Source organism: Chondrus crispus, genomic scaffold (genome assembly GCF_000350225.1).
Source record: "Chondrus crispus Stackhouse genomic scaffold, scaffold_76, whole genome shotgun sequence".
Lineage (NCBI taxonomy): Eukaryota > Rhodophyta > Florideophyceae > Gigartinales > Gigartinaceae > Chondrus > Chondrus crispus.
The window spans coordinates 59,319-80,139 of NW_005178685.1; the positions used below are offsets into that span (position 1 = coordinate 59,319).

Sequence of the window (20,821 nt, forward strand, 5' to 3'; positions counted from 1 at the left end):
TATTGGCTCGGTTGGAAGTGGCAAGTCGAGCTTGCTGCTGGGGATTCTGGACGAGATCCCTTGCATATCCGGTCGTGTGGAAAAGAATGGTCGTGTAGCGTATTGCGCCCAACAACCATGGATCACTAATGCAACTCTACGCGAAAACGTGATCATGTTTGGGGATAATCTTGAAAACTTTGATGAAACCTGGTATCATACTGTTGTGGATGCGTGCTGTCTCAAGAGAGACATTGAACTCCTTGCCGCGGGCGACAGTACCGAAATAGGAGAGCGGGGGGTCAATTTATCTGGTGGCCAAAAGTCGCGGGTGGCGCTTGCCAGGGCAGTATACTCGAAAGCCGACCTGTACATTTTGGATGACCCTCTCTCAGCGGTGGACTCTGAGGTAGCTGCCAATCTAATCGACAGAGTCATTGGTCCGACTGGAATACTCGCGAGCAAAGCGCGAATCATTGTGACACATCAGTTGAAGATATTACCGCATTCTTCTAGCACAATTATTCTTGAGGGAGGAACAATTCACCGGAGCGGGACATTCAAAGAGCTTCGAGCAAGTGGAGTCGAATTCTCGGGGTTTTCCGGCTTCGAAGATGATTTAGACAAAGAGCGGAGCGATGCTGGCAGGTACTGTGAAGATGAAGATGAAGAAAACAGTAGGCAACTGGACAGTGCAGAAGAGAGTTGCCTCGAGCAAATCCTGAGAGATGCCAAGGTCGATGTTGAAGTTGCGGAAATTACGAGAGGGAACGGCGGATCTCCTTGCGAATTACACGAGGAGTCCAAAGCCGCATCGTTTGAGAATGAAGACGTTACCCGTTTAGAGATTGGAGGCACTTCACAAGATCAACTCGTGTTTAAAGAATTATCTTCGTTGAGAGAGACGTCAAATGAAAAGGGAGGGCTGGTAGAAGAAGAAGATCGACGTGTTGGTCACGTCAGGAGCAACGTATTCAAAGCATACATCAAGGCCGGCGGGGGTTTGGTTGCATTGCTTGGCATCTCGGGTGCATTTTTATTAGCGCAAGCAGTTCGTCAGGTAGGAGAGTGGTGGTTAGCCGAATGGAGTGAGCTTGCCAGCTCCCAGTCGGCGGGGCGGCAAGATTCGTTTTCCAATGGGGATGGATTCTATGCGTTAGTATTCTTTGGGCTTGCGGCAAGCGCTGCCGTGCTCACGTTAATACGAGCATCAGTCTTTGCGGAGCGAACAATCTCTGCTTCGAGTAGAATGCACGATCACTTGTTGGACAAAGTTTTACATGCCAGGCCCCGTTTCTTTGACACGAATCCAGCAGGACGGATTTTGAATCGATTTAGCAAAGACATTGACCAAATGGATGTGCTCCTGCCAGCGACAGCTCAGGATTGTCTTCAACTTTTCTTTGTTGCTTTTGGGGCTTTAGTGACCATAGCAGCGATTATTCCATGGCTCCTTGTCCCTTTTATCCCTGTGATAGGGCTTTTCCTTTACATCCAATGGTTATACAAGAAATCAAGCAGGGAACTGAAGCGCCTCGATGGAGTATCAAGGAGTCCAATATATTCTCAATTCATTGAGTCATTTGTTGGAATGTCAACGGTCAGGGCGCACGAATTCCAGAAGGTGTTCTCTGCGCACTTCAATGGGCTTGTCGATGACAATCATGTAGCCTTTCACATGTTTACAACTGTTGGCCATTGGGTTGGCGCTCGTCTGGATCTGCTGGCGGCTCTCGTGGTTTTGGCTACAAGTGTTTTGGTGCTAATATTGAGTCCAAGTTTGAACGCCGGACTTGCCGGAGTGGCCCTTACTCAAAGCACCCTCATCACTGGAATACTTCAATGTACGATGCCGTCTTTCATCTTTTCTTTTCTGTCGACTCCAAATAAGTCCACTCTTCTTACATTCTTGTCTTGTTTTCCTTCATCGCGAAATCATAATTGCAGGGGGAGTCCGCCAGGCTGCAGAGACGGAGAACATGTTCACAAGTGTCGAGAGAGTTCATGAGATGGCTACACAGACCCCCCAAGAGGAGTATGAAAAGTCTGGGGAGGCTGAACTTGGTGCGGCCTGGCCTTCAGGCGGAGAGATCATTTTCAGAAATGTTTCTCTAAAATACCGTCCGGAATTGGATCCAGCACTCCATGACTTGTCGTTTGTTTGCAACCCGCGGGAAAGAGTAGGGATTGTGGGGAGGACAGGCGGTGGGAAGAGCTCTCTGCTTGTATCGCTATTCAGAATGGTGGAACTTAGCAGTGGAGCCATCTACATCGATGGAATAGATATCGCACAGATAGGACTTCGCGAACTTCGATCGCGAATGTCTATAGTCCCTCAAGACCCAGTGCTGTTCAATGGCACAATTCGTAGTAATCTTGATCCTACTGGGAGTTATAGTGATTCGCAGTTGTGGGATGCTCTCCATCGGGTCCATATGGGCAGCGCGTTCGAGAGTATGGATGAAAGCTTGGATAGTGACGGTCAAGGATTAGACCTAATCGTTCAAGAAAAAGGGAACAACTTCTCTGCAGGAGAGCGACAGCTTCTTTCGCTCGCTCGGGCAATTCTGACAAAAGTTAAGATCGTGGTTCTAGACGAAGCTTCGGCTTCCCTGGACAATCACACAGACATGCTAGTACAGAAAACTGTACGAGAGCAGCTATCCGACTGTACTGTTTTGACAATTGCACATCGCCTTGCAACCATCGCTGATAGCGATCGGATTCTTGTTATGGATGCCGGTAGAGTGGTCGAATTCGATGCACCAGGAAAGTTGCTGGAGACGGGTGGTTATTTCTCGAAATTGGTGGAAGAAACTGGACGGATTGAGAGTGCACTACTCAAAGCCATCATCAGTGAAGCGTCGGGATCGAATAGCGGACGGTGACTGTTGACGTGAATGTAATATGCAGGTACGTAGTTAAAAAGAGTAATGAGGGCAACCGTGCTGTAGTAATTGTCATTTTGCAGCCATGCAGCAGGCCATCCGAAGTCACCCAAAAGCATACATATGTCTTCATCTGAGTGATGGCTTGGGACGAGGCATGCTACTCGAAGAAGCTCGCGAAGGAAGCAGCACTTCTCGCAGATGCTCCACACGGGGAATCAATGGTCGAGTGCTTCGCACTGGTGTCGTCTATCCGACCGGGGCTTGTCCTCATATGAGGACGATGATGTCCTCATATGAGAACAGCTCTTTTTTTGCAAATATATATATATTAAATTGAACGTTCAAAAAGCTACCTTGAGCACTATTTCCTTAACGTGTTTGTTTTTGAAAGCTTAAGAATACAATGCAGAAGTACCAAGTTGCCTTTTTTAACCGGGGTTTTTGGTTTCGAAGCTATTTTACATGCGGTTTTAAGGTGGTTTAAGAAAGCTTATTTTCCAGACATATCTAAAAACAACCAGGAAGAACAAGCAATTCTCACAAAGTTCTTTCTGGCCCCAAGTCAGAAGTCGAGTATGGTGGCATGGGTATCTTTTTCTTTCTTGTCGAGGAAGCGGAAGTCAAGAATAAAATAGGTCGAACAAGGTCCTCATATGAGGACAATGGTCCGATAGACACTAACCCTCCCGTTACACACATAGATCAACCCCAATTGACTCAAATCCCTGGGTCCATCTGCCAGCAATGCATCTTGGTGCAAAAAAAAAATGCAAATTTGCAAATCTTCACCATTCGGGAATACGAAAGTGAGGGAGTTTGTGGCCACGATTCGCACACACAGCAGCTTGCCTTCCTCATCGCTCAGCTTCAAGTAAGTTGGTATGTACACGGCTATCGTATCTTAGTGGCCAACGCTCGGCTTTACCATCCCCACCAGAACTTCACCACAATCGAAAATGGCATTTCTTGCCCCAACTCTCCCTAAGTTTCGAAGGAAGAGAACAAAGCGCATTGCCTGTGCTCAGTACTTGCCGCCAGACGCATTCAATGTGCAGTTTGATTATCCGGCGAAAACCGGAAACTTTGGTTTCGTATTCTTTGGAGAATACACGGACAGCAACAGTGGTAAGATTGCTGAGATAGTTGTCAAATGCCCAATTGAGACCTCCATTGGGAGGCAGCTCTTCAACATGGAGAAATACACAAACGCCAAGCTTCGCCAAAAGTCTCGCGATAAGAGCCGCTTCCCTGACTATGTTGGCGAAATAATATTACCTGCTGCAACCAGCTTAACTCCAGGACTTGCGCGGATGGGTCTCGTCTGGGAACGTGTAGGCGACGGGGATACCCTGGAAAACTATTTAGATGCGTCACGTGTATCGCAACTCGCCAGCATTCTCGGGACAAATGCATCTGGATTTCCTCTTCGAAGAGAGTTCAGTGCTCGAATTCTGAACGAGTTGGCTCTTGTCATTCAGGACTTACAGCAGTGCGGAATTGTCCATCGGTAAGACTACTTTGCAATCCTTTTTCCATGCCTGTTGGCTATCGTATTCACGTCAGGCAACATCTAACGATACCAGCCTCTTCCTATGGATCTTCCTAACATCCTATATGACAGGGATATCAAACCAGAGAATCTTCTTGTTGTACCTGAAGATCCAGATGGGTCCCCCTTCAAGGTCATCGATTTCGGCTCCTCATGTGACTGGTCCTCTCCACTGAAAAAGGGTTTGCGACTTGCGACCTGCGATCCTATTTATACAGCGCCCGAAAGACGACTCGACGTGTTCAAACCAGCTTATCGATTTGACGTTTATAGTATTGGATTAATTGCCTTGAGATGCGCCCTTCCAAGCTTAACTGCCAGTGTCGCCATGAACAAGTTCGTGGAGGAAAACCTTAGCCAGAGTGACTTTTGCTTGCAAAAGACTTGCTCGAACATTCTCTCCGGTCGTACAAATTCGCCCCCGTCGTTGTTAAGGGATGTCAAGGCCCTCATCGGTCCAGAGTATGAGGATATGTATGCTTTATTCGCAACTGTTCTCACTACAACCCCAGGGGATCGCGCTGATGTGTCCGATTGCTTGCGAAGTAGATTTGTACGTGCTGCTGTTCCATCAGAAGTAATTTAAACAAGACTCTGTCCGCGACATAGACGTCATGGTTTTTCTGGTGCAGGGCTGGATGTGCCTATGTTCAACAATGGACGTCGGGCCGCCAGAATGTAGTTCATGTCAATATCATTGACAATGGAAAATGTTCCCGACAAAGGATTATATCCAATCCCTATAACTTCCTCAGGTATAAGCTTGGTCTCAGCCTTGATGATGTGCGCAACCTCTTCTGGACGCGGAAACTTATTCCAGTCGTGAGTACCTGGCGCAAGCCAACCCAAGATGCGTTCCGCCGCTATAATTCCCAGTGCATATGACTTCAGTGTCCGATTTAGAGTAGAAATAATGAGGACACCGCCCTCGCGAACAAGACTTGCGCAATTGCGTACAAACGCGGTCGGTTCGTTAACATGTTCAATGATCTCTAAGGCCAGCACAACGTCAAATGAAGACTCGGCCGCCACAAGGTCCTCTACGGCAGCCTCTTTGTACTTCAGGAGGCCAGAAGAAGTTAGAAACGAATCCATGCTGGCATGATGTTTCGCAACCTCTATGCTCTCCTTGGACATATCGACGCCCAGGACAGATGCACCCAATCTTGCAAACGGTTCCGCCACAAGTCCGCCTATACGCAAGTAGAGAGAAATCGAAGAAGAAAAGCTGTACGGTTAGCATACTATTCTGAATTCATAGTTTCACTCAGCTTCTGTCATGTGATGCTGAATTGTTGCGCCAACTCACCTCCACACCCTACATCTACAAGGGATATGCCAGTCAATGGTTTCGATGATGGTGGAATGGCTTGCAGACCACGCAAATTCACCATATTTCGCTCGACAACAGAACGAATGTACGCAACTCGAGTGGGATTCATCCGGTGCAGCGGGGCCGCCGAACCATCAGGGTGCCACCACTTCGCTGCAGTCGCTGCAAACTTCGCCACTTCGGCGGGATCTACTGTGGACTGTTTGGACGATAGACTCCTGATTCCACGCAAGGCTACGGACAAGTGATTCACGTTTTGCGTAAATCTCATCCTGCCTAGTACATTCGTGGAACTCCCGCGCAAGCAGCAATTATGCTGAAGGTTAGATGCAACGTTGGCGTCGCTTTCACCAGCGCTGCAGGACTGCCGCACTGTTCAAGGGATGACGGATGCTTGAGCCTCTCCGACCTTTCTTGCCTGGCCCTTGGCAACAGGCTGGAAATATATATCAGCCGCGATGGTCCCAGAAATAGGCCTTCGTTTTAAATGTGTAAAAGGTCAGAAATGCCCCTGCTGCTGTTCTCCAAAGCCTGCTTGGAAAAGATCTTTGGGGTAAATATCAGTACTTCGCCTCATGATAAGCCCTTCGGCTTTGTTCGCCCTTCGTCAACACCGGCGGCATTGCAGAATAAGATCGCTGGGATGAGCGAAACTATGTACTGTGCTATATCGCTCATGTAATTTTATTATGGGCTACGTAGAGATTAGAATAAAATGGCTGTACTGTATTCGTTGGGATCTGCAGTCGCCAAGAATGGTTATGAGTCGAGAGATGCAACTTTTGTGAAGCACCGAAGTAAGGAGTTGAAGGCTGATTCATTCGAGCCTATCGATCATGGGTCAACACCACGGTAGTAAGCAGTAAGATAAGGTGGCTTGCCCATGAGGCGTGCTTGGTGAGAGGGCTGAAACGGTTCGAACAGACGACACCTGAGGCAATCTGCAGAATTGTGTGGTGCTACTCCACAAAATGCATTTGCACGACGTGCGTCCCGAGGCTTCTCTGTCGACCTCTTGTCTGAACCGACTCGCAAATCTTAGCTTTGGTTGGTGAAACGAGGCCCAGCTCGTGTGTATCGACACTTACATATGACTGATTTTGTGAGACCAATGCACGCAGAGACGAGGATCAAAAATTTGCAACCTTCCAGCAACGGTATTCAGAGTACAAGGACCTCAGTCCTTCAGGTACCGAAAAGGGACACAGAACAGAGGCCGAAATACACTTTGAATGAGCAATAGAAACCTCCTTGGTCTTATTCTGCAACAGACTGTTTGGAAACATGGCTAACTCGTTCTTTCTTTTCGAAGTGGATAGTTATTGGAACTATCATTGTCGCCCCTGAGTCGAAATTATCTCGGAAATGCTCCTGTCAGAGGTCAAAAAGCTCTATTTAAGGGTGATAGACGCAACTATTGAAGAACTCAGTGCAACATTAGAAGAAACGGAGGATTAAACAGCTCTACAAATTGTCGATGCCCTAAAGCAGCGATGGACTCATCTTCATTTTCGGAGCTTCGAGGAGGATTACGCGTTTGTTCAGCTTCCAAGCAAAAGAGGCAAGAGATGGCCGAGTTTCAGGGCGAAAGAAGCGGCAACGGAAAAAAAGGAAAGACAAGGGAACGGGATAAGGAGTTTCGAGATAAAATCCAGCGGGAAATTAGGAGAAGAAGGCATCAGTGCTCTTTTGCTGCTTGGGGAAGATTCTTTTCATACGTTCACGGGCTTTGCTCCGGATTTTCCCACTTCAAAAGCAAGAAGGATAAGTCGTATTTCATCATTGGACACGTCCGGCATCTCTGCCATACTGCGTGCAGTATCAGGGGACATCTACGGTTTTCATAATTTGCCGGAAGTGGCAAGAGACTATGCATATGATGAAGCAGAGAAATCACTAGTGCAGAATACACGTGAACCACATTCTAGTTTGGCACTTTGGGAAACAAGGGTTTGAAACCAACTGGCCCTGAGAAGAGCATTGAAGAAAATTAACAAGAAAGCTATGCTCATCAAACTTTCTTCACAGGACACTAAGGAGCATGAACAAATTAGAGATGACCTCAAAGCAAAGGAAATCGTCCAAGAAGATATACCTCTTTTAACTGGGCCATCAGATGCCCGACAAGAAAAGCAGGCTGCCTTTCCTGGGGCATTGTATCAAGGGCAAAATGGGGCAAGAAAAGAGAATTCAACGATGATCAATTCTTGTTATTCCTGATCAAAGATGCCAGAACCTGCAGTGAGTCATATGAAGGCAACATGCATAGATACTCCGAAAGTAGCGAATGAAATTGCAGATGAGGACAAAAAAAGAGTGGTCACGGAGAATGCTTCGACACGAAGAGGTAGAGTCCCGAATTGATGGCAAGGAAGAGTTAGATTCGACCGATAGCGAAATTGAGTACGCGCTCAAAAATGGCGACGAAGAGTTCAACAGCGAGGAGTTCATCTTGCGTTTATTCTATTCTAAACCAAAAATGAGTCTTGATTATTTGCGGTTTCCAATTGTATCCGGGATTGCTCGAATTCGTGGAAGGGAGTACCTATTTGCGCGGCTTCATGCATTTTACTCCGACGAATAAAAGAGAGCGGTGTCGCGGGGAACAAGGCTAAAGAAGTAGCGGCTTCCGAGCGCTAATGAGGCAAGGCAAGCATGCGCATGACTCACTTGTTGGTGATGCAGACACGTGCCATTATGTCGGGTCAATTGCGACGTACAGTATAAGTTGCTGACGTACTGTGCAGACAATCTGGAGCTAAAGGAAGCAGATGGTGAGGTGGTATGTAAAATTATACGCGTTGGCTACCTTGATTCGTGTGTACCCATGGAAGATGCACTGGCTTTGAAAAACAGGGTGGTGGTGCGTGGATTCGCATCTTGGACTGTGCACGAGGATATCGCTGCATAGCACCTCATATGAGCTGTTATTCGTGTAACTCGCCTACTGGCTGAAATCCGTGGTACAGGTGTCCTTGAGGGCGCCGTCGTACTTAAGCAAGCGCTAATTTTTGCTAACTCTCGTTTCCGTCTTCCTGCTCCACCGCACTCACCCGGGAGCACCCCCACCGCTTCCCATCCACTCCCCCACCGCCTCCGCGCTGTCACTCCCCCTGATTCCCGCCCCTTTTCCCCTTCCGCCTCCCTATTAACCAACCCCCCCACATTGCTTCTGCATAACCGCCCTCTCTCCCATTCTCTTGTAAGCCCCCTCGAAATGAATCAGTCCCACGTCAAAGAGATATACTTGCGAATCATCGACGCCACCATTGAAGGCTCACGCGCTGAAATCAATGAACACGGAGCCGACGACAGCGCCATGGAAAGCCTTAATCTCCTCAAATCTCGTTGGACAACCCGCCTTGTTCACACTCACGACTTTACAGACGACCCTGAAATCATCGACAAACCCTCCTCCAGCGCAGCCAAAGGTGGGAAGAAGGGTTCAGCCAAACACGGAAAAAAAGGTCTGAGTCCAAAGAGTCCTAAATCTCCCTCAAAACCAGCCAGCCGAAACGGTGTGCTTTCTGTGGCTTCGCTTACCAATCAAACCGATGACTCCACCGTCCTGTCCTCGTCAAAATCAGAGACCAGCCTAGTCCGACCCAGCGATGCCAGCGCCCATACGGATCCACCTGCGAAACGACGAAGACTGGACCTCGATGACGGCCCCGCACCTGCTCGACGAAGAGTGGACGATGACGCTCCAATAGCCGATCGCGGTGAGGATTTGGATAGTGAGGACAGTGACGATGATAACAACCCTTTGGACGAAGAAGCAGAGAACATGATTCTAGCGCAGCATGACCGTGTGAAGAAAGGCCCCAAGTGGAAGGTCATCCTGCGAGAAGGCATCGTTTCCATTCGAGGCCGGGAATATCTCTTCAATAAAGCCACTTGTGACCTAGACTTCTGATAATACTAACCAAGCTGCACATTCTCCGACCGAAGACCACATATTTCAAGGCACACGAAGCATATCTCAAGTGCTCGACTATTCCGGCAAGGAATCACTGTCGTATAATTTACAATGTGCGTAAGTTTTCGTAATTGACCTGTCCTTTGCTTCGGGTCGTCCGTCCCACTGACAGTAAACCTAATCGTCGTTATACGCGATTCCTTTCATGCCCCTGTCACCCACTTATGTCATGGTCCATTTCCCTCAATTGACTCGCATGGTCCTCGTCTCGCATGTAGAATGTCGGAACAACTAAATTGAGCTCCCGCCGAAGCCTTGAGATTCTTCCACACCTTTCACAGAACCAGTGATCACGTTCTGGTAAGGGTTTGCAACTCCTAGTACCTCGATGCTCAACCGTTGGTCCATCACAAACGACGGCATGACTCCGGCTTTGTATGTTACCTTTCCCACCATCTTCCCTGGAACTCCGCTAATGATTGCAAAAGGGTCCACCGGCTTCAGCACGACAGAACAAGCAGCAATATGTGCACCCGTCCCAACCGTAATATTTCCAAGAATGGTTGCACCCGCCCCAATCATCACGCCATCTCCAACCTTAGGATGTCGGTCGCCGGTTTCTTTTCCAGTCCCTCCTAAAGTAACATTATGTAGCATAGAAACATTGTCACCCAAGGTCGCTGTCTCCCCAATTACAATTCCAGTGCCATGATCGATAAGAATGCCTTTTCCAATAGTCGCGGCTGGATGGATATCGACAGCAAAACAGCTTGAAATCATCGATTGGAGATATAGGGCCAGCGAACGACGTTCCTTTTTCCAAAGCCAGTGAGCAAGTCTCCACGATTCTAATGCATGAAACCCTTTCGAATACAGCAGCACCCTTGCAGCATGGCTCGTAGCTGGGTCGCGGTCCATAAAAGCAGTAACATCAGCTCTTACTGCCTTACCATATTCCGGATCATCTGAGAGTGCGTCTCCGAAAAGCTCCATCCACTGTGTGGCCTGAAAGGTGGATGTATCGAGGGCATTTCCCAATACTGTGGACAACGTTTCCTCCATGGTGTCATGGACAAGGATGTTAGCGTACAGAGAACTTGCCAACTGTGGTTCATCAGCAGCAGCAGTGCTGGCCTCTCGCTTCATGAGCTCCCAAAGAGGATCCTCCGTTCCGTGTAGGCTCTGTGTCATCTCGTCGACCGTGACAGGACGACCAAAGCCTACCTGCCTGCTAACTGGAACGGGGGCACTTATAGGTACTTTGCTGACTTTAGGTGCACTTGCGGGACGTTGCAGGCGAGGTGGGGTAGCAGGAATATCCGAGTCTGCCGTAGTCGAGCAACAGAATGGGGTTGCATGTCGCCTAGCCCTTTTGGACGACAGGCATACGACAGTGACAGGTACAAAAGACGGGTGGAGACGGCGTTGAGGCATTCTTGAAGTGAAACGAAAAAGGACCTGTAACCCAGTTGGTAGTGGGAGCGGGAGACAGATGGGCTGAAGGTCTAGCGGCAGTTTGAGCTCTCACCCCTCAACGAAGTATCGAAACGTGACGTGGAGGGTGTGACGTCAGTGCTGTGGAAGGCCCTGCTGCTGGAGAAGATTGCTAAACGGCGCGACGTCGCACGTCGCAGTGGAGCAGTGGAGCAGTGGTCGCAGTACAGATGATTGAAGATTGAGGATTGAGAGTTAAGAAGTTGTTGCAGTTGAGTTGTGCTGGCTCATGTGCTGGCTCACGTGCTGGCTCATGTGGCAAAAGTAGAAAACATGGTTTTCGCTTTAGTGTTGAAGTCCGAAAAAATGGCAGTCCAGGGTTGCGCTGTGGGGTTCTCCGGAAGATAATAATTCATTTTAACATCTTCAATGCTCGTTTCTGGATTTAATTTGCAGTACAGACCACACGCTGTCAGATATCGATCTCTGTTTATCACCCTCTACAAGCATTTGCTACAATAATATCCTGCCAACATCTCTTCGCCAATCATAACACAACATATCACTTTCTACTGGCACACTTGGAAAACGCCTGACGTTCACCACAAAAGCTTTTTCAAAAACAGTTTTTCATAAAAATCAGGCAACCGCAACTTCCCTTTGATCTCATTTCTTGATGTCAAGACAAGACGTTGTCAACAACTGCGTCAAGATCATGACGCTTCCCGACACTAGCCTAGTAGAGCTACACCCGTGAACGTTAATTAGTCCGGCCCCCACTAATTTTTAGGGTCCTATCTGAGCCTCGTGAACACAAATTAGCACGGCCCCCACTATTTCCGTATCCGCACTATTCAGGTACCCACATAAATTAGTAAAAGCCTGATTGACAGAAATTGGAAAAAATATTGCCGATTTTTACAGCACAAAATGGTCAGTTGCGGCTCCAGGTCGACCCGTTACCAAAAAACGTCCCCGCCTCTGCACAACGTTAACCGTTTGTAGTCAACGGTATACAAAACTCTGGTAACGTTGCGAAACACTCTGAAAGCAACAATGCATCCAGTTTCAAACTATGTTAATTCTAAGCAGCTATGCCATCCGCTTAGCATGTGTATTAAAGCAAACAGTTCATGAAAAACTGTATCCATCACCTCAACCAACTTATCTTCACCATGAATGTCCCTTCCCCTTCTCCGATTGTCGCAGCAATCCAAAACGCTCAATCATCGCACAATAGCAACACCAGCCTTCATCTCGACTACGATTCTTCGTCATCCTCCTCCCTTTTTACTCCTCAACCGTCTGTCCCTGAAGCTGCTTCTGCACAGCCATTCCCCAAAGGAAACAGAAAAAGAAGCCTACAGCAAGTATCCACTATTCAAGAGCGTGTTCATGTTGTTCGGTGGATGGTGGCTGAGGCCGAAGCCAGTGGTTCCGGGAAGCTGATAGCCACTAAAGCTATCAAAAAGATCTCCTGGCTTTTTCGGGGGAAAGAGAAGGCCAACTTTTCGAAAGCTTCTCGTTGGTTTAAAGCGAGGAGTAACATTTTGTCGAGTGCTGACGAAGAGGTTCGTGTAGTAAGCCATCTCGTCAAGCGGCGACGTGTTGCGGGGGGTAAACCGACAGGTGGACGAAAGGTTGTGCGCGTCAAGGCCTCCAAGGGGAGAGGCAGAAAGCAAGAGGCATGGGCTCGCAATGTACAAGTTGTATTCATGAAAGAGTTTGAACGCCTTTCTAAAGCCGGCTTAAAGTTTAATGCTGGTATTATTGGAGCTCTCTGCAAGCGAATAATTCGAGACCCAGACGGGGAATATGGTGTTGACTTTGTGGGTAGGGTCGCATCAGATTTGGTCTGTAAAATTACAAAGCGATGGGTTCAGAGTTATATGGATCGCTTTGGTATCATCAGCAGGAGGCAATGTGGAAAGCTTTTGGTGAGCCCAGTTAAGGAAATGCTCATTGAGCGCGAAGTAGCCTACCACCTTGGACAGGTTTGTCGGGGGTTCAGAAACGGGTCGTTGGAGGAGGATATGCTGGAGAATATGGACGAGACCCATTTTGTGGTCAATATGGATGATGGGAAAACTTTGAGTGTGATTGGTACACTGGACGTGAGGTATGCAGATGTGTCATCTGGAGGGGTCGGTATGACTATGGTGGTAAGGATTACTGGCGGGAGGAATGCGTCAATAGAAACTCCGTTTATGGTGTTCCAAAATGCGACGAGAAGTTTCCCAATAAGGGGTGTGCCGGATGACTTACCTGGGGTATCATATCGTACAAGCCCAAAGGGATGGATGGATCAGCAGGTCTTTGTGCAGTGGCTGACTGAGCCCCGTGCCGTAAAACGGGACACATACGGGAGGCAGCGCACAATTTTTTTGGATAATTGCTCAGGTCATAACTCAAATTTTGAGCCGAAGGAGAAACTTAATGCCATTAATTCAAGGATCCATTTTTTGCCTGCAAACTCGACACATTTGTGTCAACCCGCAGATAGCTTCATAATTCAGAAAATTAAGCAGAGATAGCGGGCACTTTGGGATGAGAAAAAGGTCGAGCTTTTGGGAAGTCAAGCATGGAAGGAAGGAACGTTGGAGTCTGGAAAATTACCTAACCCTGGAAAAAACTTTTTTCTTCGTCTCGCGGCTCGCGTGGTTCGCGAGGTTAATAATATGATGGACAAAAACGGGATCCGGTACGCGAGGAAAGCCATGATAAGATGTGGTTTGTTGCTTGATTTAAATGGGCAGTGGCATGAGAAACAATTGTTTCCGCATCTGCAGAACATAGTTGCCCGGCATCGCGAATATTTTGAGGGAAAGGACCCCAATGCGGATGGCGATGACAGCGCCGAGGACGTTGCAGATGATATAGGGGAGGAAAATGGAACAGCTGCTCAGATTAATTCAGTAGGGTCTCAAATTTAATATATCATATGTGTTCTGAGCGACAGTAATTTATGTGCGGCCATTAATTAGAACAGTCTCTACTATTTTGTTCTTGACCGAAAGGCTCAGAACGAAAATAGTGGAGGCTCCACTAATTCAGTTCCCGCACTAATTTTTCCCCCGGACTAAATAATGTTCACGGTGTAGTACCGTAGTGTTGATGTTTGCAAGCTGTTTTTCCGCTGTTACAGTTTCACGAGCTTTTTTTTTGAATAACTACCAATTTGTTGTGTAACCCTTAGAAAGAATGCCTACGGATGGCAAAAAAGACCTCATTCGAGCCTCGTACGCAGAACATTACACCGGGGCACCCACTACCTTACGTAATAAGTCTGGACGGAGTCCATCACATTCACTTCGAGGGATCTGTTGTTATTTGCGTGAAGGCGATAACTTTTACTTCAAGAATGTTCTTCTCTACTACTGTAGAATCTTCCACATTTGCGCACTCCGCTTCTCTTCTGTCCGGACTGTTGAGTTTTCAACAGCTGCGCTACCCAGGCCTTATGGAAGATAATGCGGTTTCTAGGAAGAGTGCCAAAACCCAACATTACCATGGAGGTCCAAAACCCCTTCAATAGTTTCCTAACACGATTTTTTTCTCTTATCATTGGTCACCTATAAATGGCGCCTGATTCGTGCGTCCCATAATCGAAAGGCCTCTACTGTAATGTTCACGAATGTTAAATGTAGTAGAAACAGGTTCGCAGATGCAGGGGTGGAGTTCCCCGTCGGAACGGGTTTATCATTTCCAGGCAGGAGCAAATGCGGTGGCGCTCATCGCTTCGAAAAGGGGCACAAGAGGCGCGGAAGGCGTCCTCTACGATACGACAATGAACAAAGCGTCATTTTCGTGTTACAATAGCTTCGACAGTGATGCACAATGGTATTGTGCACACCGAAGCCGGGACGGCTTAACTGATGCCAGGATGTTCTCTACGGGCTAGTGCTTTACGAATGCTCGATTGAAAGGTCCCTCTCAATCATCTTTAAAGCAATACTGTGATACGAAGGTTTCACTGTCGCAAACAGCTCTTTCGCAAGCGTACCTTTGGGATAGACTTTGTGCAAGTCGTTAAACAAAGGCCGAACAAATTTCATCCGTCCTTGAGACGACACAAACTCTTTCACATTTTCAATGATTTCGAAATACCCAGCCAAGAGGGCGAGACGGACCCACGCGAAACGAATTTCAGAATTGCGATAGCTGCCCATATCGTACAGAGTGTCCATGATGCGAGCAGCTCGTGCATTCCAGTTGACTTCGTCTCCTTCCTCTGCTGCATCAATACCGGCCCGTAATTCGTACAAAAAACATAGCTTCTGCTTGGGATCCCATTTCTGGAATTCAGAGGGCCTTACGCGAAGGTTCTTTTCGATGAGAGATTTTGCATCTTCAGAATCTTCCGGGAACTCTACAAACAATGTGAGCCAGTTGCGAGCGAGGTCTGTGGCTGCATCTACAAGGCTAGTGTCAACTGGGGCAAGGTCAGGACACTGCCCAACACCATGCAACCATGTGTCGAAATCTATTTTGTCTCCAACCTCCGGAAACTTTTCCTTGAAGAGGTGAATGAAGTCCACTGAAGTACTCGACTGGTATCGGTTCTTTGTGAAATAGGTCCTCAAAAATTCTGCGACGAAGGTATTGATAAGAGGAATGCAACAGTCATGGTGCAGAGACGTTAGTACTTTCGAATAATGAATGCCGTGCGATTTTCGTTCCGTGAATGGCCGTAATACAACATGACGAGACCTACCGTGAAAGTCTTCTCCAGTCTCTCGCTCCACACAGTATTCAAGCCAGGACAGAAAACTGTAACCTTTTTCGTACGGAATGCATGAGAAATAGTCGTCTGGATCTTCCTCAGCCTCTAGTTTTGAGACGAGTGATGTGTATTTGTGACCGGCTCCTAAAGACTTGATAAATGAATTCATCGTCTGACGGCCAGCAATTGCATCCAATCCTTCCCGTCCTGACCCGTATAAACGCTTTAGAATGCGGCGCTCAAGTTTCACGGTGAATCCTTCGTTCACCCATAAATGCCGCCAATCTTGGCAAGATACGAGGTTGCCTGCCCACGAATGACTTATTTCGTGAACAACAACGCTAACCAAAGAGCGATCACCCTGCAAGAAAATATTCGTATTTCCACGCATGTGTTGTGTCAGAACGATGGCTTCTGTTGCACGCGATGGTCGCAGTATCTGGCCGACGGAAATAAAAGACAAGGGCGGAAAGTCGTACTGTACTTACAGAAAGCAGTGTTGGGGTAACGAAGGTGAGGAAAGGATTTTCCATACCCCCGTAAGGAAAGGAAGGGGGAAGAACGAGCAAATCGTATCTACCCCAGACGTATCGTCCTGCCACCTCTTCGGCGACCTGAAGCATCTGTTCGACATTTTCAAATTCCCATTTGGCCTTTTCGACTACAGAGGGGAGTGCCCAAACTGCACATCTACTGGAAAGCTTTCTCCACTCAAGCTTTCCAAACGCAAAAGCGATCAGGTAGCTGGGGATTGGCACATTGCACTCAAATCTACTGGCGTTCGCCCGGTCGCCCTGGTGCAAAGGGACGCGTTGTGCAGACATAACGATTGGGAGCGTGTCGAAAGGAGCGGCAATCGAAACTAAAGCCGAGTACGGAGCCTTGACGGCGGGGGTGTCTTGACATGGAACAATAGAACGCGCATGTATGGCTTGACATTGAGTGAATCCGAACGGGGCATCCGCAGTTGCAGGGGACGTGGAGAGCCAATCCATTGCACCACCAGCAGGATGTGGGGCGCCTGTGCCGGAAGTGGTGTAGGTAATTTCGAGTTGTAAAGGTGTGACACGAAGTTGTGGTGGAAGGGAAACTTGTAGCGCACCACCGATCGGCGATGATTCGTTGGATATCGTATATGAAAGTGGGTCTGGGTGGGATGGAGAACGAATGGTGTCGATATCGAGGCTGCGGACATCGAGAGTTAAGACCTCGGAAGCGGCGTCAAGAACTAAAAAGCGGTAGAAGGCTTTTGCTGTGATGGTCTTCGAAGTGGGATCCAGATGGAGGTCAAGATGAAGTTGATCGGTAAAATGAAGCCCAGGATAAGAATGGGAGGCAGGATCCCGGAAGGACGGTTGTGGGGGTTTCACACGGTCTGTGGGCAAGGGCGGATGAGTCTCTGGAAAATCGGAAGGCATCACGACGGATGGAACAGGTAAAACCAAGCCGATGTACAGCTTTGAATTCCTGAAATGGCTGAAGATCAATGATCCTTGACGTTTGCGCAAGTTTCGAGCAAGATTTGTTGACCTCTAAACAGATTCGATAGCTGAAGCGAGCTCCGCTCTTACCCAATGCGAAACGGCTTTCTAACGAGCTCTTCAAAGCATTCGTTGTTGTTGACTCGCTTCCTTTGAGTGGCACACGTGTTGAGGAGCACGAAACGACGAGTGGAAATGGGACTTGGGTCCCTGGATATGGGTCCTGGTTCTGGACTCCTGGCAGATTTCAAAACGCGCATCAGCACGGTGCATCAGATCCTCGCTCATCACGAGACCCAATTATGGGCATCCATCCGTCATTTATTCGGAAAGTTCGTCTTCCTCTGATTATTTTAATGGCCTTGATCGATGCATCCACTCAGGCTTGCCGTCCTCTACTCGTTTTTATATCCCTGCCTCAGCTCTGGCACATCGAGGCCAGAGTGGCATCCTTCATAGCTCTCGCCCCGACTGTCCCGAGGTGACGGAGTTTCGCTTCACTTGTCGCTGTGGTGCCGCTGACACCTCACCTCTTCCCTCACACGTTTATTCTTCGCGGCAATATAGACGCGCAGCAGTTCTGTTGAATATTACGGTATCACTGCGCATGAGGTACCGTACTCTATGACCGCTGCAACGTTGACGAATCTCCTGAAGATGAAAAAATGGAACGCGCAGAGGGAATCAGATGGAGAGAACCTGCTTCGAGGGTTGCCGTAGAGTGAGGAAATAACCATGAGCTTTTGAAGTGAGCTCTCATATCATAAATAAATGGCTGCCTGCATATGCTGGTGCAGAAATCTTCCTAGTGGTAAGCTCCAGTCTGCACTTTCACCAAGACATTGTTAAACAAAAAGCCGGGGGGTAACACCAATGGCTTCTATAGTAGATGAAGCAAGGGGCTACATTTCATAGTTTACTCCCTGGCACTCAACCTATGTAGTTCTACATAATTCTGTCCTGGAAGCGGCCCATCCTGTCTTTCTGACCTAGGAAAATGTGACTCCCGGACAAGAAAGAAGTGTCGGAACTCGCGATCGGCATGAGAATTGCACTTGTGGCAGCCGGTCGGTTTGAAAGTTCCTCGCCTCGACGTCGTCCACGCTCGCTCGCGAGCGATTTTCAAACCGACCGCTTGCCACACACTATATCCACGATATGTGGGGGATATTCCATTCGTTCTCCCCGAGTCATCGTATAAAGGCCGACGAGCGTCTCTCTCAAGGCGTATTCAGTGTTTTTGTTGTGGGCACGTCTTTCCCTGTACTTGTTTGGTTTTTTTATTGCTACAATTCTTAGACTGATCATAAAGAGGCAGGATTAGTTTCAGGGAGTATGATCGAGTAAACACACATTTGTCTTACGTGAACTGAGCAAAGTTCGTACTCCTAATAGAATACTCCACCTACAAGATGCATTTCCACACAATATCGATATTATAAATGAATACATACCCATGTACCCTATACTCTATTTCCTCTTCTTGGTCAAGTTTAGCATGTCACCAACCTCTTTTTAGTCTTTCTGACAACCCTCTGCTCCTCTACAAGACTCAAAGATAAAAAGTTTACGAAGATAGGAATCAATACAGCAATTCTTGTGTACTTACTGTAACAATCCATGGACACGATATTGTTGATTGTGTGGAAACTGCCAACTTCACCGATTGTGGTCGATACCCTGGAAAGAATCAGAGTTGTTTAATGAGACAAAGGCATGACTTAGGAAACTGGGGAACACCTCAAGGACTCCAGCGCTTGTCATACGTTTCGTGCCGCACACTGCGACTACGCGAGGAAAAGATACTCTCGCCACCGCAGTTGACTTCTGCGTTGCGAAGGGTTGAGTTTGGTGAGATCTGCACGTTTTTTTCAGCCTTTTTTAGAATGCCTTAAAAAAATAACGAAGCCTTATTGACCAACCTCAAATCGTTATGTGCTGATATCTTCGAAACTAGAACGGCTGTTTAAAATGTCAACCTAGGATCGAAACTTCACTAGATTCTTGGTCTTTCTGTGTATTGACAAGTGCTATCCTACTGTTTTGCAAGATGTTATTGCCGAGGGCATGTACGTTAAAGAAATGGCGTCCAATGTGATTATATAAAGTTCGATTTAATGTATATATTTTTGCAAAAAAAGCTGACCTCAGAGGCAAAGTGCCGGTCGTCTATACACTAGACTGACGCATTTGCTTAGCTTGGGGTGTCCTCCCAATGCGAAACATTATTCCGTCGGCCGATCCGCGTCGACGCTGTCCCTCTCTCTAGACAACGACTGCGCTCGTCGAAGCGAGCGAAAACATAAGTTTAGAACGACATTGCTATCGGCTTTGCTTTTCACAATTCGCTCTTCACTCTGTGAGAGCATGACTACCGAGCCAAAACGCCCTATTCTACGGGAAGGCATCAGCGCAGAGCTCTTTTCGCCCCTACAGACGCCACCGCTCCAGGTGGCGGTGAGGCACGGAGTGAGCACTCACCACCCAACGTGGGTCAGCGCTACAGGTGAGCGACGCGGCAACGAAGCAAGCCCACTAATGAAAAGACACCAAGAAACTCCAAAAGGCAGGGCGGGAAATGCATTGCTGTTTTTTTTTGGAAGTGGACAGTTTTGCCAGATTTTCAGCGTAAAAAGTACATTACTGTACAGAGCCATGCTCATGCTCTAATGGACCTGTACAGTATCTCAGGTCGCTCAAGATTTTTGTCTACTCCTTGCACGTGTACTCGCGATAGATTATTGTCGCCTTTTCTGGCATTAGAGGGTTTACGCAAAAAAAATCACATGGCTAAATGCGCAAAAATGAGACATGTGCTGTTCTGAATTTCCATCGAAAATAATGGTTTTGGGTGTTTACGCGGTGTCGAAAATGGTTTATCTATGAGAACTACACATAACCTCTTCGACTGGTCGACGCCAAACGCCATCACACAGTCATGAGACTAACGAACTATGCCATCGGCCGTTCCAGGCGTCGCCTTCGCTACCGACGCAATCGGCTGCTGCTTGCATTTGCGGCCCGTGCCCCTACCCACCTGCTCCTTCACCTGAACGAGTCACTCGAACGTTCAAGGCATGACGTCCGCCTTATTAGAATGCGCTCACGATATATCAGCGGAATTACCTTCAACCTTAACATGTTCAGTGATGAACGGGCGCTTGCAGACTTTCGCTTTCGCAGAAGCGAGATCAGTCAAGTACGAGATGTGCTGGCGTGGAGTGGACTTCCTACGCGAAAGAGGTATCGATGCAACAGCATGACCACCACGTGCATTGTTTTGAAGCGTTTGTCATTTCCCACAATTTGGCGCGATCTCGAACCTCTGTTTGGGATGTGCGCTTCAGCACTGAGTGAGGTGTTCTGGGAGGTTGTTGAAGAGTTTATTGAAACGCACGGGCAGCTGTTGGAGGGATTCAAGACAAATCAAATGCAGGAACGGGCGCAGTTGTATGCAGACGCTGTTCGGTACAAGGGAGCGCCGCTGTAAAACAGTGTAGGTTTCATAGACT

The 20,821-nt window shown here is 47.9% G+C and overlaps 8 protein-coding genes; 4 read left to right on the forward strand and 4 right to left on the reverse strand.

Annotated features, from left to right (window-relative positions):
• CHC_T00007489001 (hypothetical protein) overlaps positions 1–3,218 on the forward strand; it is a 4,770-nt gene extending 1,552 nt beyond the window's left edge. The window contains 5 exon segments of the mRNA XM_005711088.1: positions 19–683; positions 789–1,823; positions 1,927–2,425; positions 2,456–2,867; positions 2,868–3,218. Coding sequence (XP_005711145.1) covers positions 19–683; positions 789–1,823; positions 1,927–2,425; positions 2,456–2,867 — 2,611 coding nt within the window. The 3' untranslated portion in view covers positions 2,868–3,218.
• Positions 3,219–3,637: 419 nt separating this feature from the next.
• On the forward strand, positions 3,638–5,005 carry CHC_T00007490001 (hypothetical protein). Its single transcript, XM_005711089.1, has 3 exons — positions 3,638–3,741; positions 3,871–4,377; positions 4,492–5,005. Exons 1-3 carry the CDS (start codon positions 3,638–3,640, stop codon positions 5,003–5,005), a joined length of 1,125 nt encoding a protein of 374 aa, XP_005711146.1.
• A 26-nt stretch (positions 5,006–5,031) lies between these two features.
• On the reverse strand, positions 5,032–5,556 carry CHC_T00007491001 (hypothetical protein). The gene has a single exon (XM_005711090.1). The coding sequence runs from the start codon at positions 5,554–5,556 to the stop codon at positions 5,032–5,034; it is 525 nt and encodes a 174-aa protein (XP_005711147.1).
• Positions 5,557–5,696: 140 nt separating this feature from the next.
• On the reverse strand, positions 5,697–6,023 carry CHC_T00007492001 (hypothetical protein). The gene has a single exon (XM_005711091.1). The coding sequence runs from the start codon at positions 6,021–6,023 to the stop codon at positions 5,697–5,699; it is 327 nt and encodes a 108-aa protein (XP_005711148.1).
• Positions 6,024–6,065: 42 nt separating this feature from the next.
• On the forward strand, positions 6,066–6,239 carry CHC_T00007493001 (hypothetical protein). Its single transcript, XM_005711092.1, has one exon. The coding sequence runs from the start codon at positions 6,066–6,068 to the stop codon at positions 6,237–6,239; it is 174 nt and encodes a 57-aa protein (XP_005711149.1).
• Positions 6,240–6,257: 18 nt separating this feature from the next.
• On the forward strand, positions 6,258–6,434 carry CHC_T00007494001 (hypothetical protein). Its single transcript, XM_005711093.1, has one exon. The coding sequence runs from the start codon at positions 6,258–6,260 to the stop codon at positions 6,432–6,434; it is 177 nt and encodes a 58-aa protein (XP_005711150.1).
• A 3,528-nt stretch (positions 6,435–9,962) lies between these two features.
• On the reverse strand, positions 9,963–11,105 carry CHC_T00008894001 (Serine O-acetyltransferase SAT). The gene has a single exon (XM_005711094.1). The coding sequence runs from the start codon at positions 11,103–11,105 to the stop codon at positions 9,963–9,965; it is 1,143 nt and encodes a 380-aa protein (XP_005711151.1).
• Positions 11,106–14,923: 3,818 nt separating this feature from the next.
• Positions 14,924–17,597, reverse strand: CHC_T00007495001 (hypothetical protein). XM_005711095.1 is given in 5 exon segments: positions 14,924–15,010; positions 15,011–15,693; positions 15,820–16,189; positions 16,317–17,360; positions 17,475–17,597. The coding sequence occupies 4 exon segments, from the start codon at positions 17,595–17,597 to the stop codon at positions 15,011–15,013; spliced, it is 2,220 nt and encodes a 739-aa protein (XP_005711152.1). The 3' UTR covers positions 14,924–15,010.
• Between the last annotated feature and the right edge of the window lie 3,224 nt (positions 17,598–20,821).